The sequence below is a fragment of the Pithys albifrons genome, chromosome 20, assembly GCF_047495875.1.
Source record: "Pithys albifrons albifrons isolate INPA30051 chromosome 20, PitAlb_v1, whole genome shotgun sequence".
NCBI lineage: Eukaryota > Metazoa > Chordata > Aves > Passeriformes > Thamnophilidae > Pithys > Pithys albifrons.
The window spans coordinates 7,608,984-7,629,330 of NC_092477.1; the positions used below are offsets into that span (position 1 = coordinate 7,608,984).

Below are 20,347 nucleotides of genomic sequence, written 5' to 3' on the forward strand. Positions count from 1 at the left end.
ATACCAGGGATAGATGGACCAGTTCCAGTGAGGGAACAAAAAAAAAGAACAGGATAGGGCAAGCACCAGGTACTGCCTCTATCAGTGACTTCAGTCAGCAGCCCCAGTGCTCCTGGTCTCTTGCATTACAGTGGGGCTTAGGGAATCATTGCAATGGTTGGGATGAGAGTGCCAAGTTCAGGAATTGCAGAGAAATGTGGCTGTCACAGCGAGAAGCAGCACCCACGATCCAGGATCCACAGCACTCCACTGGCACAGAGGGAACAGGTTACCCAGTTCATACCTGAGCAGAAATCCCACTTCAGCCTAAATGTAACTTCCAAGCAGGAGCTGGCCCTGTGTGTTACACTGGGGTGTTGGGCTGTCCTTCCTTCAGCTGAGGGCCTGAAAGACAATCCTTGGCACAGAAACTACAGCTCGGTGCCCACTCACTGTGTTCTACAACAACCGATGCAAAAAGCCCTTTTTAAGAAACAATTTGTGTGCAAAACTCCCACCCTCTGTATGTCCCATCCCTGAACCACTTCCACAAATTTTCTTCTACAAAGGGATTTACCTTCTGCACCTGACAAGCTGTTTGACTCTGCTGCAGCTCCTGTTGCTGCAGATCTGCTCCACCTTCCCTACCAGGCACAGCACCTGCTTGCACGTACAGCTTGTTGTTAAACTCTATGGGATGGAAAGATCAGGTTATAATCAAAACTAGCTTGACAATCACCCAGAGAAAGAGCAAGAGAAAGAGAGATGGTTTTATTCTAGTCGTGGAGATCTTCATTATACAGAAATGAGAGTTTATTTCATCCAATAAACAAGAGTGACAGGTAGATCACAAACTGCATCACAGCTACTACCAGCACTGAGACAGTTCACCCACAAGTCTGGGGTAGTACAATAACCCAACTGCACACAGCAGAGAATTTAACAATCAGCTCAAAAACTCAACATTGGGATTTGGTTAACTTTTTGGATGTGTCTGTGTGTATATATATATATCTGTATATATTCTTTTCCTACTTAAGTATTTCCTAAAATTCACATGGAAGCACAAATGGCTTTAAACACCTGGACATATATAGATTTTTCATCTTATATATATATTTATAGATATTTATAACAGTAACGATATGTTTCTCATTACTACAATATACTTGTTTAACTCTTTTAAGCAGCTGGGAAGAAAAAAAAAAGGAAAAAAAAAAGAAAAAACCAAACACCCCCCACCCCCCACAAACAGTTTCACTACAATCACAGCTGATATGTGTGTGTCACAAATTACAAAGAAAACAAGCCATGTGTGAGATTGGAGTCAGACCATTCCAGGACAGAACAGCTAAGAGCAGGCAAAGAGTCTCAGAGGGAGCAGGACTACATGTCAAATGGTGGTTTGGGGCTCTCGGGGCGGGCGGGACTGGCCTTGCCCGGCCGGCTGGAGGTCAGAGACAAGAAAAACAAAGAAAAAGGAAAAGGGAAAGGGAAGGAAAAGGGGGAGAAGTAGTAAAACAAGAGTTAAAATACAGAAAGGAACTGGCATCAGCACAACAGAGGATCCACAACAGAAATTAAGAGCAATAGCACTGAAATAAGAGAACTTCAATGTGAATCAGGCCTGGAGGAAAGCCTGGCCCACAGGTGGCTCATTCAGCTCTGGTAGAGACATAACATCTGAGATGTACAGGGTTGATATATTTTTTAATTCTCAAGTATTTTTTTTATTTTTTAATACATGTAGCATGAAAAGTAAAAACCAAACCTTAAGATGAGTTGTGATCAACAACGGTTACAAGTTTCCCCAAACACGTACCATCCACATGCAAGAAAAGGCTACGGAAGAAAGTCACCACAGTACCCCAAAAACACTGAAAGATGTGCTTATTCAAAGCAGAAATATTTTCAACATAACATCACACAGCGAACTCCCTGAAACATTTGGCTGTCCGTGTGCAAGGGGGGAGCAGCGTGTCTATTCCCCTCGCCCCGCTGGGGTCAGGAAAGTCAGCCAAAAATGATGCTGCAGGACACCTGCTGGCAGGAGCCAGAGTGTCCCCAGCAGGAAGACCCAGCCCCGGGAGCTGAGCAGGTCCCTGTGCTCCTGCACGCTGAGGTGTGTGTGCTATCTCAGACTTCACTCTAGCAGGACTAGATCCATTCATTCCCCCCTTCCTTGATCTCCCTGCCTCACTTTGATACAAGGTTGATTGCACTGTTCCCAACATAAAATTTTGCACCTTAGAAGTCAAACTAACACACAGGACATCTAAGCTGTTCCTAACGGTGTTTTGACAGCATTTTTTTTTGTCCTAAGTTCACACTTTTGTCTTAACTACAAGAAAAGAAAATAGCTACAGATCAGTCCTGGGTGCTACAACTAAGTGGTGCAGGCAGGACAGTTATCCAGGCCAGGCCAGGCCAGGCAGATGGAATTACTGGACGGACAGCCAGCACTGTGGCTGCTCTCCCCAAGGAGCCTGTGCACTTCAGGGATCCATGCCACGGAATGAAGGCTACTCTACGCTCACAAAGCAATACAGGACGCACGAGCGAAGACGAAGAGCTCGATCACTAGTGTTTTACAGCACACTGGGAAGGGGTGGCGGGAGGCAGAGATGGGGATGGATGAGAGGAGTGACTGTGGCTGAGGAAGGGAGGGTGGGATGGGGAAGCCGCCGGCACGGCGCTCGTCGCCAGCTGCCTGCAGCCTCAAGTTATAAATCTAAGAGGGACGGTTCAGCCGGTCGGATTATGGTGGGTCGAGTAGGTGAGGCAGGGCCCCTTCTGCTGTGAAAAAGCAGGAAACAAAAACAAGAGAACACACACTGTGGTTAGCACAGCAGTCGCAGTCACGATCACACGCGGTGCTTCTCCACCTCGCCAGAGCCAGCGGGACAATCCCACGTGAGGCACAAACTCCTGGGGAGACCCCCAGGCTGCCCCCAGCCCTGCACTGGCCCTCCTGCACAGCACACATGTGGCACCAGGAAAGCAACCCCCTGCACAGCCAGTTTTACTCCCCCTCTGAAATTTGGGAGTGCAGGGATTCACTGCCAGTGAGTGCACTGGCTCTGGGATGAGAGTGGAGGAGCACAGACAACAGTGAGCTCCTGTACCAAGCACATGACATCACACAGCATGGATGGGGCCCTCTGAGACGTGCTGCTGGCAGAGGCTCTTGGCTGATTTGGAGGAGCACCTTCTTTCCCCTGCCCTCGAGGCTACTGCAAGCCTGAGATTCCCTGTTCTGACACGAGACTGATGGTGGATGTCAGGGCCAAGCTCACTCCTTTCAGTTTTCTAGTTCTGGCACTCAGCAAATGCTGCTTCTACTTCAATAAGAGGAACTTTGGCTACTGCTACTCCATTCTGTTCCAGCTCTTTTGCTCGTACTTTAGCTACGTAAATGGGCAGCAACTTAAGTGTTTGCCCTCTGCATGGATTAAGTGTTCTAGACTGTCCTTCCTGGAAAGGACTGCGGGGAAAAAAGAAAAAGCCACAACAAAAAATACAAGACTACACCCCTGCCCTGTCTCTGAGCTCATTATTTTAAATTACTTACTTACTTCAGGCTCAGACTGTAGGCTTTAAGAAGTCTACAAATAAAAATGTGTTCTGTAAGACAGCAAATCCAATCTGTGTTTGTCCTTTAAAATGTGCTCCCTGCAGTGTCTGCAACCTAAACAGCATCTTGAGGGAGTTCTATTAAGAGGAACTAAATTGTTCAGTACCAAGCCAGAGTAGTTTTAAGGTCCAAACTGCCTGAAATGCAAAGAGCAAAGCCAACAGCAAGCAGACCAAACAGAGGAGAAGCCCTTGCACTGATCATACAGGACCAGGTGTTACAGAATTAAGGCCCCAGTAATTCCACACTGACAAGCTCTGACTTAAGATTACAGAGAATCAACTGACTGCTGGAAATGAAGACCTTTCCCTGACACTGGGGCTGAGGGGAGGGAGGGAAGAGGGACAGAGCAGGACATTTGCACCAGTAGACAAGTCTTGTTTTGCACTGACTGCAAGTCTATAATCACACTGGCACCAGTTATACTCTTATAAATTGGGGCAAGTTCCCTCATCTTAGCAAATAAACCAGAGCAACTCTCCAGTCCTCTTTATTAAACCTCAGCAGAACTTACTGCTCCAGATCTATTAAGCCCCAGATCTCAAAACAATTACAACCACTTGTTCCTCGTCTTGGGAAATGATACATAAAAGAGCTTCACACAGTAAAGCCACTTTCAAATGTTATTTCCTTGACTGAAAATGTCAGTGGGGACTGCAAAACCCCACTACCAGCATGGCAAACAAGTTACTGCTCCTGTATAGCAAATAACAATGGGATTGAGCTAACCCAGAAATCACAATCACTTTGGAGGGATGCTGAAATAATACTATTGTCCAGAAGTAAACATTGCAATAGGATGTTACAGCTGGGGAATATCTGACCCTGAGCTAATGACATGTGGGATCTGTGCATGATCTCTCAGGGTGCTCACAGTGTAAGTGAAGCCACACCAACACTTTGATGGCTTCTACTCTCACTGGGACAGCAACAGCACTTCAACTAAAACCTTACAGAACTTCAGCTCAGCCTTCAGTGAGATGCTGTTGCACCATCACATGTGTTAGAGGGCATTTTCTGAGAAGGCTGAAGGGCTGTTTGCATTTCAGGAGTTTGGACAGGTTGTGCTAAAAGCCTCTGCGGATTTACAAGAAAAAGATGCTTGAAGTCACCAGGCAATGTCACATGTTCTGGCAAGAGTGGCCACTTGACCCTACCAGGATAAACAGGGCTGAAAGAAGCACAAGTCATTTGCAGGTAGATGGGCTGCTTTGTTGTAATGTACTATGATTGATATTGATTTTTGCAGACACTTATTCCTCTGAGCACTCAAAGCATTTTATATTTATAGGGAAAGGCTGTCACTTTTTAAACTTACAGGTTTTGTTTCTCCTGAGGTTTTCTGGAGATGTTTGCAGAATCTGCCTGGTGAGGTTAGAAAAGGCTGAAAACTCTTTCCCAGCATTAAAACAGACAGGGAAGTCTGTTAGGCAACATTTACCCCTGAAATGTTGCTTCAGTCTGGCTGTATTGCTAGTCAAGCCATTTTATATCACTGAAAAGTCACTTTTCCTCTGTCAGGCCAAGGAGCAAAGTTTTGCTTACAGGGAAGCCTGTGGCTGCCTCCAGTACACGAGAAGGAAGATCTGAGTCCAGGGAGGAGCCAGGGTTACAGTGGCTGCCACATCCTTTGGTCTTTCAGGCCAAACCCAGGGAGAACACTGAGCTAATCCTGTCTAGGGACCATTGGTCTAGTAGGGAGTTCTGCTAAGAAGGATCTAACAGAGGTGGTAAAACATTACATTTATTCCCTTGGATTGCAAAAGGTGTAAATTTTTGGGTTGTCTGGGTTTTTTTTGTTGTTGTTTTGGTTTTTCATTTTTATTTCCTTGGTGCTCTTTATGCCAGATCAAGAACAAAATGCCCATAACAGCGAGTCCCAGAATGAGGTACAGACAACAGCAAGGCCCTTCCTGAGGCTGTTCACCAGGATGCACATTTCCAGGGCTGTCAGGGATGTCTGCAGTAGGCAGAGCATTGGAGGAAACTGCTGATTGCTCCAGCACCTCTGCAGTGTGTCATCAGTGAGGAGGGCTGACGTACTCAGAGATGCCAATCATGAGCAATCACTGCATCGGTTTGATGCCATGTGGCAGCTCAGCTCTCACTGCAGTTACCTGCAGCAGTAACAGACACCAGCAAGGTGGGGGCTGGCTGTGACCCTCCTGCTCTGAAACTGGGGCTTGAACTTCTGCTGTTCCTGTTAAGGCAGGATTTCAGCACATGCTTCTCATCCACAGTTCTCTCTGCCACAACCAGCAGCACAGGAATCTGCAGGAGCTGCTGCTGCTCCACTCCTCTGTCACAGAACAGCCACAGAGAAAGGGAAAGGAGCCCCAAACCCCCACACCTGCCCTGTTCTGCTCTCTGTACCCCTTGTCAATAAGGGCTGGATGTTCCCAGGAAAAAGACTCAGAATTTGCTCATGTCCCTCTTCACACCCCCACTCAGCACTACCAGGACAAGGAAGAGCCGCACACGGCACGGCCAGACACACCTGCCCCAGCACCCTGCATTGAACCAGCACAACCAGTAAAATGCAGAGGCAGAGAGGAGAGGAAACCAGACAGGAGCTCAGGGCAGAGTGTTTGGGGGCACACAGGTCACTAAACCCTTCCTCTTGCAGGGGCAGAAGGCAGAGGAGAGAAGGCAGTCTGAAGGGAAGCAGAAGAGTAACCCAGAAGGTAAAGGGTGAAGGGGAGAACAAGCAAAGGGAGTTCACTTGGAACTATGATGGGACACAAGCATAACAGGGAACATTCAATGTCAGAGTTACCCTGCACTCAGACATGGAAGTCCTGATATTAATGACCCAAGCTCCTCTTGACTTCCACGAGCACTAGAGACACAGTGAGGATGGGAGAACTTCTCCAGCCAGACATTAGAATATAAGAAGAGGAGTCTGAACTAACAGCTCCCCAAGCCTGTCTTGATCCTAACACAGCTGACAGACCAAATCAAACCAGGGTTCATTCAGCTGATCTCCCAGTGTGGGTATAAGCCAAATGAGAGACACATTTTAGACCTTGTTGCCAGAGCTCATTCCCCCATCCCACCTCCTCTATGTAGAAGCAGAGAAAGGGCCATCCAGTGACCTTAAGTGAGGTCCTGAGGCTTTCCCAGCTCCTGCAGCTCAAGCAGCTGCTCTGTCTCTGATCAGTCTTTCTGTTCAAGACTCCTCCCTTTATGAGATCCTGGCAGAGGGGGTTCATTGGACAAGGGACTCTGTTACTAACACAAGAACTGGGCAGCAGAGGTGATTGCAGAGTGATGGAGGGGGGACACAACAGCTCATGCATCGCAGGGAGAGAGCAGAACATACCGTGGCTGCCAGTCCTCAGGGGTCACTGATAGTGATTCTGAAAGACAACACGAAATCAACATGGCAGTTCAGACAGGTCAAGGCAGAGGCCACACAGACTGTCAGGAAGGTGGAGCAGACACGTGCTTGTACAGACACACTGTCACATGTCCCCCTCCAGCACACAAGGGTGCACTGCTGGGTGCGACTGCACACAAACACACACCCACAGCTTCACCTCTGAACACATCCAGACCCAGCTGTGCACAGATGGGCTTTGACACGCCCTTATCTGTCCACATAACTACTGGCTGTTGCTCACTCACCCACCAAGTCCCTCACACACCCAGGCTGATGTTCACACCAGTGTTATACCCAGGTTTCAGCACCCACCAGCTGAGCACAGGGAGCTGGGCTTGTCTCTCCCTGAGGGTTCTTATTCTCTGCCTGTATTAAATGCTAAAGTTGAAACAAACAGCTCAGGAAAGAGAGATAACCTGCAGTCCTGAGCACTACCCAAAATGGCACAAAGCAGCTGAAAGCTTGTATTTTGAAGGTCATAAATCATGAGATCAGCTACTCCAACCTCCTGAATCATTTGAGTCATACCTCTGTGTGAAGTTATGATTTTCCTTAGATGTACCAAAGAATAGAGAATCCATTAATGCCTTTAACCCATTTTTTCAATGGTTAAGTCACTCTCACTTAAAATTTCTTATTTCTCCTTCAAGTTTGCCTGAGCTCCTTCACCTACAGTTTTTACCAAACTATTTTAAACTGAAGAGCCTAAATATCTGCAGGAATATCTTCACAGATTTCTCCCCCAGATGAAATCCTGAGTGCAGTCCTTCACTGCACACAGCCAGGCCCTTGGATGGTTTGTAACTTTCAATTCCCAAAATTGTATATTTGGCAATAAGGACTTCCACAGTAGACTGAATAAATGCTAAGTACAGAGGCAGGATGGCAAACCTTGGTTTAGGTGTCCTTAATCATATGCAGGAAAACCTTTCCATGCAAAGGAAAAAAAAAAGGACCATGTGGTGTTCATATGTGAAGACATGTGTTTATACACTTATGTTTATGAGAAAGGAGGAGAGTGACACTTGTGTAAGTTGATCATTCATAAAATCAGATGCTCAAGCTGGAGGCACAAAACTGCCAACCTTCCACACAGGCATCAGTGTGCACACAAAGTACACCCAGCCACCACCACACACTTGGGTTCACTCCACAACACCCACACCACACACAAGGGCTTTGTTCCTCTCACACACATTACAGCCTGGTTAGCAAGGGAAAGATGGGTATTAAAAAAGCAACAATGGAGATGGCATTCGTTCACCCATGGCAGAAGGACCCGAGTCCAAGTGCTAGCAGGGAACATTCTTATTCTATATACAGGAGAGAAGAGAAAGAGTCCCTTGTCATTGGAAATTCTCCATTCATCAGTGAACTCAAATGACAAGCTGGTATCAGGATCCGGAGGAGTCTATGAACAACTGGAAGAATCAGAGAGGGGGATCAGAGAATGAGCATCACACTTCAACAGCTTCTGGAATTACATTCTCAACTCCAGATCAGGGCAGTCAGTAGCATGCAATCCAACCTACCATCTCTCCTTCTAAACCAAGGGGTTGCTCACTCAAGCATGAAACACTTCCCCCTCTGCTCTAGTGCTGCTCCCTACCTTCCCCTAAATGCTTCTACCTCATGCAAAAGGCAGAAAAGCCATTAAGATAAGCTATGACAGATTTCTTAAAAAAAAAGCCAATCCATTCCAGCCCATTTGGGGAATCCTATCATGATGGTCAGGTATATAGAATATTTTTCATGAGTGAAGAAATGAAACTGGGTGAAAGGAGGAAGATGGGAGACAGAAAGAAGCATAAATATACTGAAAACAAAGCCACAAAGAAACAGTATATGGCAAAGCAGGGTCACAAAGAGCAAGAGCCAAAATCCACAGCAGAAGCATGCTGACATCCACAGGTGCCACCACAGTTTCTGGGGTGACACTGAGGCACGTGGGGACACATTACTGTGGGAGCTGCATCAAGGTGCATAGGAAGGACTGGGGCAGAGGCACCAAGAAAGTAAAACCATTTGCACACACCAGAGTCAGAACCTGGTTTATAAACCTCCCTGGACTCATCCACCTCTAGGCCAACTGCAGACTGGCAGAGAACACCTCCCTCCAAAGAGGCAGCACCAAGTATGAGCTGGGGCGCTGCTGCAGGAGGAAGATCAAACCCTCTCTGCCATACACCACCTCCACCCACTGACAGGCTGGGTGTTTTCACAGAAAATGACAAGGTTTTAGACCTTTGCCACCATCACCCCCTGGGGAGGTGTTTTCCACAAGGGAAGTGTTCCCCCTGGCATGTCACTGGGGAATTTCTGGTTGTGTTTGTTCTTCATATTGCAATTACCTTCTCCTCCTCAAGGGAGACTAAGTACCCTACATAAAAGCATTCCTGGTTCCAGACTGGTTCCCAAGTCTGTTCAGGAACACGTGCTCAGCTGCACAGGGGATGGATAATCCCTTATTACTATGTTGAAGTGTGCCTGAAGTGACTGAACAGGAAAGGAAATGAGTTTTCTAATGGGAAAGCAAAGCTGTGTGATTTGAATCCTCTAGACTGGAAAATGTTCCATTTGATTACAGAAGCAACAAAGCTGCCTAAGAACTCATTTTCCTGCCAGTGATACTGTGATAGCCTCGCAGCCAAAAAGCAACTCAAGATCTTTGATGAAGGTCTTCCAACTCACCTTGAAGCACTCTGGGCCAGGAGAAAAGGGGAAACTTCAGACTTTGGGAGCCCTACACAGAGGGGAAAGTCACTGCAATCCTGTGATTTATGTGGTGACCACAGGCATTGGTACAATTGCTTTAAAGCCCTCAGGTACAAGGACCTCTCCCCCACCCTTTGCAGAGGTTTGTACAGAGAAGCAGCTGCCCCTCTGCTCCTAAAAGCTACCTTGGCATTGCCTCATCCGTACAATGAAATATCAGCAGACAACAATGCTCGTGCCTCTGGACCTGATGCAAATATCCAAAGGCTGTACCCACATCATGCAGTCCATTCTCCCCCTATGGCCCAGGCAGGCCAAGTGCTGCCAATGCTGCTACTTAAAATCAGAACACATCCCACGTGCGTGGAGCAGCATTTCAGGACTTACCTGGGAACACCAGGAGGAGCACGGTTAGGCCGAGAAGGAACCTGAGGTGGGGGCCCGAAGGGATCAGGAGAGGCACCTGGCCTGGAGGGCACAGGGGGGGCACCACCCAGCGTGGCCCCACCAGCAGGAGGTGGCCCAGGAGCTGGTCCCCGAGAGCCAGGTCTGGCGGGCGGCACTGCCGGAGCTCTCCTCTGCGGGGTGGGGCTGGACGTGGGAGACCTGGGGAACAAACAAAGGCATTCAACTGCAACAACAGCCCTGGGATCCCCCTGTCCCACCAGGGCCCCACACGCTGCCCTCAGTGTTCCCTCTTTAGCTTCACACCACTTCACACACCACCCTCTGGCTCCCAAGGGCCATGCCAGGCTCCAGGCTGCCCTCAAAGCTACTTCCACCCCACCCAGCCTAAGGGTTTGGAGTATCTCAACACCTCTGCAGAGTCACAGCAGCCCTACACAGCCCTAGGAGCATCCCAGCAGGAATACCCAGGACTCTTCATCCGCAGGGAGAAGAGGGGAGGAGGAGGAGGACTCCCTGTCTGAGCAGGAGGCACTGAGAGGCGCCAGGCAGGGCTCTCCCCCTGAGCCTCTGGTACCTGCGTCCGGACGGTACGCTCTGCACCTGCAGCCAGGAGTCGTCCACCGGTGGGGGCATGGGGGTGCTGATGGTGCTGGTGTTGATGTCCCCGATGATGTTGAGGGCCTCCTTCAGGGCGTGGTACATGCGCAGCATCTCGTCGCGCCGCTGCGCCTGCTCCGCCGACTCCTCCATCAGCGTGTTCTGGTCGCCACACGAGTACAGGTTCGCCAGCAGCTCCGAGTGGATAAAGTCCTTGGTCTGCAAACGAGCACAGAGGGACAAACGGCTTTCAGAGTCTCCCCCAAAACACTCCATTGTGTCCCCACCTCTTCCTCCTTCCAGTTTGTCTTCATTCTTTTCCTCCCTCCCCATTTGCCCCCCCTGTCTCCCCCCCACCTCCCCAGAACACTGTGTGATAAGTACATTGTTTATCATGAGGTGCATGATTGTCTTCGGCATGAGGTCTCTGATGGTTTTGTTGACAATTGCCATGTAGGAATCCACCAGGTTCCTGATGGTTTCCACTTGTCTCTCCAGCTGAGGGTCCATGGAGTGCATGAAACTGTCTCCTCCATTCTCCTCTGCTTCACTGGCCTGCAGAGAAAAGGAAAAAGAGGTTGGTTCTTCAAATGTAACACAGAATTAGCTTTTCATGAGAGATGAGAGAAGAACTGAAGGGAACAGGCAGAAAGTACATGCAATAAACAAAACTTATTTAAACTTGTAAAGCTGTGATTTTCAATGCACAGCTCAGTTTTGTAGACTTCTCCAGCTCAGAACTGAGGAGCTTTAAAAATAAAGCTACTCTCTTAGTTATTAAACAAAGGTGAAAGGCAACAGGGGCTCCTGACCAATGTCCACAGGTGATCTAGTGCATACCAAAGCTGTATTAATACTTTTAATGTTCATAGCTTTCTGAAAGGTTCTTCATCTGAGATGAGTTTTCATTGCCCAGACTCAGTTAAGACCCAAGAATCACTCAGCATAAATTAGGCCTCACTGGCTCTCTGACAGGCTGCATCTTTGTCCTCATTACACAAATGAGAAAACAGATACAGAGAGGTGAAATAATTGTCCACCTCAAATTCACCACAAGTAGATGGAATAACCCAGAAAACTTTCCTGACTGCTTCAACTGCAAATCCTGCATCATAAATCATAATTCTCTTTTCTTTCACACCAAGCAGATGAATCCCTCCCTGTCTGCCTGAGCACAGTGTTTATTCTGGAAGGCAAAACCTGGACTGTGCTGTTTGACAGCAAGCAATGGCCAAGGCTCATCCATTGGGGATCGATTTCAAAGCATTGAAGCATGAAAGACTCTGCCTTCCTCAGTGCTTATTTATAACCCCCTGGATTGCATAATGAAATATCTTTGTTTTAAACTGCCCCAGTCTGAACAATCTGCAGCCATGTAGGAAATGGCTTCTCTTTTGTTTCGGGGAAGAAAATAGATGAGAAAGGGCAAATGCTTTTGTTCATTTGAGATTTTTCCTGAGAAGATCTTACATAATGAAGGAATGCAAGGTCTCAGTGTGAAACAAAGTAAAGGAAGTGGATGTCAAGCAGGGCAACTTAAAAAAAAAGGGTAAAAAAGTCCCAAAAATAAGCTTGCACCAAGATTCAGAAGTCATACAAAAAGGGAGAAATAAAAAGAAAAATGGAAAACTCAAATCAAGAACAGAAACAGACAGCAGGAATCCAACAGAGGGTACAAAGAGGGAGAAGAAGCAAATGCCTCTCAGGAAATTGTGACAAAAGGAAAAAAAAATGAGAGAACTATCTGGTGAGAGCCCCAGGGGGCAACACAGGCAGAGAGGGTCAGACTTACTTTGTCCTTGTCCTGGCAGGCCAGTTTGAGCATATGTGGAAAAAATTAAAACAAAAAGGGACAAAAAATAAAAGATGACTTTTAGTTGGTCTCAGAATTTGGAGAAGATCCCATAATAGCACTGACAAGCAAAAGACCAATCCCACTAAAAATACACCAATACCTCTACTACCCTGGAAGAGGAACAAGTGAACTGCTTGGCTAAATTGAAAATCAGAATGGGATGTTCTGTAAAGGAAACCATATTGTTATCAACAAAGGGCAATTTACTCACCTGCAATGGCCACCTGTTATTCCTTACATGGGGATTTGGGACAGGGATCAGTGTTCCCATGTCAAACCTGCACACCAGTAGGTGCCCCATGGCCATTGGGGTTAAGAGGCACAGTCTGGTTCAAAGTCACCCTGAAGTTGTGTCACTGTCAAGGTCCAGTCCCTAACCCTCTTTTTTAATACCATATTAGTTTGTCAGGAAGTGCTTCAAGGCAAACCCAACAATGTTCAAGTGTAAAAGGAAAGCTGAATGCAATAAATCTATTAGAAGCAACAAACAGAAAACCAGTTATCACTTTTCTAATGGGAAAACTATTTATAGCAGCTTCCTCTCATGCAGGAACAGGAAAGGCTTTGAACAGAAACAAACACCACAATTGTCTAGAACACACTTTAAAGCAGAGCATAATGCTGACAGCAAGGGCTGTGGGACAAGGGGAAGGCAAGAGATAAGAGTTCTTTCTAAAGTAGCATATTAGGGTATCTACCAAGTTAAAGAAAAATACCAAAAACATCCCTTTCTAATTGGCTGGAGGAAGGAATGGGAGAACAACTACTAAGGTAGGAAGTTCCCAACAAGGCTGTACAGTGAGTGTTACCAAAAGGGAATGGTGCCTTTGCTCAGGAGATACATATCAGTATTCAGGGAGTTAAATGTCATCCTTATATTGGGAATTTAATGCCCACAAAACAAGGCAGCTAGAAGGATTTATCAAGGCAGCCTTTTCCCACTTTATCTTCCCTTTGAAGCTGCTGGTCACGTTATCCCAAGTTTCCTTAAAGGAAGCACCAGGACATACCAAAACAATTTTTGTTCTACAAGATTTTCAGCTCAGGAAAGAAAAAAGTTTGTGGAGGTTTTTTAACACAAGCGGATGCAGCTATGGTTGTTAAGACACACTCTGTTCCTCCTTACGCCACTGCTGAGGCTGGAACTTACCCCAACACGCTCTGGGTACACTCCTGCACGAAGGAAGGAAGCCTTCCAGCTGTCCACCTCCTCCTGGGTCTCACAGGCCAGCTCCAGCTGCCGGTAGTCCTTGTAAACATTCCTGGAAGACACACATTTTATTATTCTCTACCACAACTCAGATTTGCCCACATTTGGCGAAGAGAATCAATGGTCAGGGAATCCTCCTGTCATTTTAAGACAGAGACACTTAGTCCCTTGTTAGGATCTTCATGATGACCCTACAAAAGGGAAAGGGAGTTAATACTTTTGAGCTGGTTTGGCTGACCCCCGTGCGTTTCAACAGGGCCTGAAAGTTTCCCTTTTTCATTCTGTTCACTGCCTGACTTCTCCAACCAGCCCAGGTCCCCTCTCTCTTATGTCTTTCCCTAGTAACTCGCCAAGAACACTGATTACAAACATGCACCCCAGGCCCAGGTAACCACACTAAAATACTGAAGGGAAAGGTCACATCACAGGCCATGGTTCATATCTGTGAGACCAGAAGCAATGAAGTCAAGACTCTTAAAGAAGTCCTCCCATCTCCTTCTAAGGATCTCTCTTGGACAGCTGTCCCAACACACTCATCTCTCCTCTCTCCCATCTGATATTACATAAATCCTGTCTCTGGTTTCAGCAGCTTGGTGTCTGGAGTTGGGAACATACCTCTGTTCAGTGTTGAAGAGGGCAAAAATGTGCTTGCTGGACATGAAACCCTTCTCCACATCTCGCAGTTTCAGGTTATCCACTGGTAACATGTACTTCTTTTCCTTCTCCTGCAAAGGGAATTGGAAACAAGTCACTCACTGCTGCAGAGAAGCCTCTGCTGTGCCAGCAGGGAGGAGCATCAGCCACACAGCCCCCACATCACCAGGGAGGCATTCTCAGACCCAGGCCCTCTGCTCCCCAGAGTCTGTGGGAGAAGGAGACCTTGTGCTCTGAATGATAAGCTCAAAAAATGGGCAGTTCACCATTGGTGAATGATAAAAAAATTGAAATTCAGCTTTAAGCATTCTGTGTTTCAGAGTAAATGCACCCACAACCCTCCAGTCTGGTAGTTCTTCATCTCCAGCTAAACTGAGAACAAGGCAGCCAAAAACCAACCTCTAGTTTTGACCCCATGTATCATCTTCATTGAAGGAAACCCCAACAAACAAAACAAGAAAATGCCAAAACCACAAAATCCCCAGAACAACAAACAAACAACCCTCTCAACCAAACAAAAAACCTCTAAAAAAACCCCAAGCAAAACTCTTTCTTAATTTTTACATTTGCATTCAGAAACCATTCTACCTTCTTAGTCTCAAATCTGGATCTACAGCAAGTTAATAGGAGTTTAAAGCCCACATTTGGTGTATCCTTTTCCAGATGGGAATTTTACCCCGGCACAACAAGAGAGGGAGCCCTCACACTGGTTTCCAAAACGCTGCTATCCAAGACTAAAACAAAAACAGACCACACTCCTGTGTGCAAGCAAGCATGTGTGACTGTCCCCTTGTGAGATCTGATGTGTTTGTAGATCTTTCTTGGCAGGAAAAAACAAACCATGATCGCTCTCAGGGGAAACAGAATGGAAAACAAAGACGGTCACTGAACAGAGATCCTGAAGAGTTGGCCAAGAAGGACAGGCAGGGCAGAGCAGCAGGTAAGGGTGACAAAGCTGCTGAGCTCCAACACCCAGAGCATGGCAAGTCCTCCTAAGCTTTAGTTAAACTGACCTGAGCTTGCTAAGGATTCCAGCACTTCACAGTCCAGAGATACCCCAAAGATCAAACTACACCAGTCCATTACAAAATGAGTGCAACAAGAACACCACAAAAAACAGCACTAGAAAACAGAAGAGATCACTTGGGTAGCTTCCAGACTCTCTCAGAGATGCCAGGCTATGAAAGCAGAAGAGTTCTTCCAAGCAAACTTCCCTGAACTCTTTAATACTAGTGATCAGTTTTGGTTAGATGTGGGCACAAGTTTTTCCAATGGGATATCTGTCAGCCAGGTGCTGGTCTCTGAGCCACACAGACCACGTCAGTTCTGTCAGCCACAAACAGCTGCCAGCTTTCTAGTACTCTGGGTTATTATTGTGCTGATTTAGGCTGAACTGGTGACCTACAAGTGAAGTAAAACAACTGCAGTCTCACTTAACTGGACCTCCCTGCATTCATCCCACACTCTGTGGGCTAGTAAAAAAAATAACTGATGTTAAAACTGACTGAGAAAAGTCTTCTGCATTAGAACCACATTAATTCCATAGAAATTTTGCAATGGTGTCATTCTTTGGAAAAAAAAGTCAAAAGGTAAGGGAATTCCGTGTTCCAGATGTGGAAACAACATGCTCTGAGCCAGAGTTACAACTTTCAACCCTTCCAAGCTCTCACATAAATGCTGCCACGTGATCAAGACAACACTATCTCCACATGCTGATCTTTTCATACACCACAGGAAAGACACAGATATCTGTCTGCCAGTACAAAAATATCATTTCTCGACTCAGAGCAACCAAATGGAGGACAGTGGTAGAAGGCAAGAAGCCCCCAAGCCTGACACGCTGCAATGAGCCCCTGCAGGTCCCCATCTCCCCACACCTCCCCCCTCCCAGTCCCCCTCCTCAGCCTTTCCAGCTTCTCAGTTTTCAACCCAGCCTGGTTTATATCAACACTCTGACTTCATTTCCTGAATGTAGAGACAGGAAAGTGTGGAATGAGCTGCCAAGGGCTAAGCCTCTCAAAACTTTGGCTGAGCCCTCTGCCCATATGTTAGCAATCTGGCAGTATGTGCTATGGCTGAGCAGCATCCTGGCCAAGAGGGGAAAAGGGCTTCTCTCTCTTCAGCTTTCCAGACTTGGAATGGTGGGAGAGAAGAGAAGGAAGAGCCAGCACACATCGAATTGGGAAAGTAGTTTGTGAAATACTATATTCAAATGTCTCATCTCTGAAACTGTCTGATTCCTGATCCCAAGAGACTTATGTTGCTCATCATTCCACACAATGATAAAAAAGGGGGGAAAAATCAGGCAAAACTGTCCCTCAGCAGCAGAGTATGTGTCATGTAAAATGTGAGTCAATCTGCAGAGAGCCATGAGGCCAAGGAGAGGTGGTAGAGAGGGAGAAGCCCTCAGACTGTACAAAACAGAGCATGGTGCTCAGAGCTGGCTGTGGAATGCTGCAGGCACAGGGTTAAGGACCCCTCACCAGGATTGCTCCAGCAGGACTCACACTGCCTGCATGGAGACCTGCAGGAGGACAGGGCTGCAAGCTCCTTGCACAGGCAGGATAAATGCCAGAGGATTATTCCCCCACCCCCAGCACAGTGCAGATCCAGCCATATGGCTCTCTGCTTTGCATCCACCACAGAAAGAAAATACACATGGCCAGGAAGGCAACCAGGATCCATCAACCACTCCAGCTGTGGGGTGGAAAGCACAATAACTGGCGGAAAAAGGGATGCTGATGCTACAATATCCTTGTTGATGCTACACAACTCCTTACAGAGGCTAAATCCTAGAGATGGGTTTGGGCCAGATGCAGCAATGGTTTGCACTATCACCTGAATTATTTGTTGCTATGCTGTAGGTAATGACCTACAAGAAGTTCAGAGAATCCAGCAGGCAGCAAGCCAGCCTGACTCCAGGCATTCCCTCCATTCTCTGGACTGCCTCAGTGGAAAGGTAAATTTTCCTGCTCTTGGCTATATGTGAAACGAAGCCAACAGATGCATATGTGGGCTCCCCTAAGGTTGGAAATTGGCACTCACAGCACCAGAAAGTAATTGGCAGAATTACTAGGTCTCAGTTTGCATTTGGAGCACAAATAAACTAATTAAAGGTTTCCCTGTAGCTTTTATGACAAACACCTTCTTCTGCACAGAGACAAGTGTCTGTGGATATGGGGGAAGGCACTGCCATTGTTTTAATTGGGGGCTGTGTGAAATTAGGAGAAATTCATCTTGTTTAAACCTCTTAACCTCCTTTCCTTCTTGCAGGATGTAAAGCACTATGGGTAAACAAACCTGCCCCAGAGATGACTGGAGTTTCAGTCAAATCATTTGTGTTAAACACATGCACAGCATTTTGGAAACTCCAGTAATAAAACTCTACTCAAAGGGAGAAACATTAACATCATCATTTATCATAAACACACTGCAGGAATACATGCACACTAGAAGATTATTAAGAAGGAGTCTCTGAAAAACAGACTGGAATATTTGAAAGCAAGTTAGCTGAGCATTTCAAGCTGAACCACCACTCCACACCCCCAACAAGATGTTACCAACCACTTTCTGCTTCTTAGCAAAGTAGAAGAGCTGAATTTCTGAGCTGTGGTTCTTCCAGGAAACCCTGGTCATCCCACAACATACACACATCTTGAGACCAGCTTTCCCAGGCACAGCCCACCTGTAGCACTTGTACCCTCAGAGCATCATTTACACGACACAGATCACTCCTCCAAGATGCAGAGCAGCTGTAATGGCTTGTTTACATCAGAAAGCTGCATTGGTTTAACTTAAACAACACATCCTAAGATTTTAAGCTGATTTAGTTCAAAAGCTCTGCACACTAGATCTGGACTCATGTGATTAATCACAACCATTACTGTTGGCTTAGTAAGCACAGCAATAGTAATTAACTCACTTGCAAAAAAGTAAAGATTGTTTTGTACATCCGCTGAAATAACATGCAGATTTAAACTTGCAGTCAAGTGCAACCCTAGGAAGCCATCAGAGTGTTTATGAGAAAGGACAGGCAGAAACTGAGTAGCTTAAGAGAGACCACAGTGCCCTAAACTCAACTGTTGTGAGCCCTCTAAGGTCAGGGCAATGCCCACCAGCCTTCACAAAGCACAGCCAGGCATTTCTCACTACACTGTCCCTGTGCCAGGGCAGGGATGAACCAGTCCTGAACATTTGACTTGCTTTGCTAAGGTAAAGCAAACACAGGCAAAGCACTGCACACCCCCAGGAGAGGGTTGGTTACCCTTTCCCAGGGCAGGGTTAGAGCCAGAGTGGGAATTCATTGCCCTGACCTTAGAGAGGTCATGACAGTTGAGTTTGGGGCACTGTGGTCTCTCTTAAGCTACTCAGTTTCTGCCTGTGCTTTCTCATAAACCCCCTGATGGCTTCCTAGGGTTGCACTTGGCTGCAGGTTTAAATCTACACGTTATTTCAGCTGATGCACATTAAAATCTTTATTTCTGCACAGATGAGTGTCCATATTTTCAGCCACAAATCTGAACCATCCACACAAGAAAGAGGAGGAATCCTGGAAGGGACACACTGGGCGTGCATAAAGCCTTCTTTATCCCTGCAGCACAGGGAGAGGGAGCAAACCACACGGGCTGGGACTAACATCTGGAATCGCTACATGGGAGCCAAGCGGCACAGAAAGCGACAGCATTCCTCAAGTTTCCATGCGGGGCAGGGAACCTTCCTTTCCCCAGCGCAACCCCATCCGTCAGCCGCTGCTTCCTGCCAAACTCCGGCCTTCCCAGCAGCCAGCAAGCTCCTCCCTCGAGTCTAGTTAGCTTTCCACTGCCACGTCAAGTGAGGCAGAAGGACAGAAGGGAAGCAAGAAGGGAGGGAGCAAAAACCAGAAGAGGGAGGGAGGCTCAGCAATGCCAGGGCGTAGTGGGGGGAGAAAGAGGGGATGTGGATTGCTCCTGCCGCAGCCAGAGGTGAGCTGCAAAGGCAGCTGGCCAAGGTTGTCTCCTGCAACCCTGTCAAAGGACCTTTTGGAGGACTTGGAAGCAAGGGCTGGTCCTGTCTGAGCTTTGCTCTGGACCCACTGGTCTACAGGACTGAAGGAGATGAGGGGCCTGAGGAGGATCCTCCCACACAGTTCCATGGGGAAGAAAAGGAGTTGAATGAAGCAACAAGTTCTGCACAACTGGGTGACAGCCAAGACTTCACAGCCTTTCCATCTCAAACTGCAGTAACTGAACTTTATTTTTTTCTCTTTTTAGGAAGGTGCAGCGTACCCCAGGTGGAAGCCAGGTAGGAGCCTGACACCAGTACTGGAAGAGGAAGGCACTTGGAAGCTTGCTCCAAATTGGAAACATGCAGAGAGCAACATTTCTTCTCCCCAGCTGCCAGAGAAGGACGTTTTTCCAGTCAGGACCTGGACTTTCTTTCACCCCATCTCTGCCCCGCACAACCCCATCCCAAAAACAGGGAGGGGAAAGGACTAATGAGCTGCTGATAGCCGGAGAGCAGATCCAGAGGCTCCACTCCGTCTGCCCAGTGTTCAGACTACCTGTTCAGGACTACGAGATTGTACAGTAGTCTGCACATTGGTTAGGCTGTGCTGGGATACACCACACACTGCCAGTGCTGCACGGGGACGGCAACACCTGCACGGCAGAGGGACACGCTTGGAGAGGGCGGGCTCTGGGGGAGCTGCATGCAGAGGTCACTCATCCCTCAGCCTGGGAGGGTATAACCCTTTGGAGCCATCACTTTTATCTGCCTGTTCACCAGCCTACTCACAAACCTCTTGTTTCTCCTCCATCTCTCTCATCCCATTCCTATTTCTTTCAGCTTCACATGCTTGTCCCACGGGTAGCTCTGTTCAGGATGGCTTGTGTTTCACATGCTAAAACTCTGCCATAAAACGCAGATATAAACACA

The 20,347-nt window shown here is 47.2% G+C and overlaps 1 protein-coding gene across 25 annotated transcripts in view; it reads right to left on the reverse strand.

The window, feature by feature from the left end:
• Positions 1-735: 735 nt before the first annotated feature.
• Positions 736-20,347, reverse strand: part of DNM1 (dynamin 1) — a 64,802-nt gene continuing 45,190 nt past the window's right edge. For 4 of the 25 annotated variants that reach the window (XM_071574039.1, XM_071574033.1, XM_071574037.1 and 1 more), the window contains 7 exons: positions 14,396-14,505; positions 13,721-13,832; positions 12,508-12,519; positions 11,100-11,270; positions 10,693-10,934; positions 10,098-10,316; positions 736-2,775 (listed from right to left, as the gene is read on the reverse strand). In XM_071574039.1, coding sequence (XP_071430140.1) covers positions 2,703-2,775; positions 10,098-10,316; positions 10,693-10,934; positions 11,100-11,270; positions 12,508-12,519; positions 13,721-13,832; positions 14,396-14,505 — 939 coding nt within the window. In that variant the 3' untranslated portion in view covers positions 736-2,702. Of the gene's footprint in view, positions 2,776-6,935; positions 6,973-8,259; positions 8,417-9,686; positions 9,739-10,097; positions 10,317-10,692; positions 10,935-11,099; positions 11,271-12,507; positions 12,520-13,720; positions 13,833-14,395; positions 14,506-20,347 lie in introns of those variants that run through there. The other 21 variants (XM_071574045.1, XM_071574042.1, XM_071574038.1 and 18 more) reach the window with 17 other exon arrangements.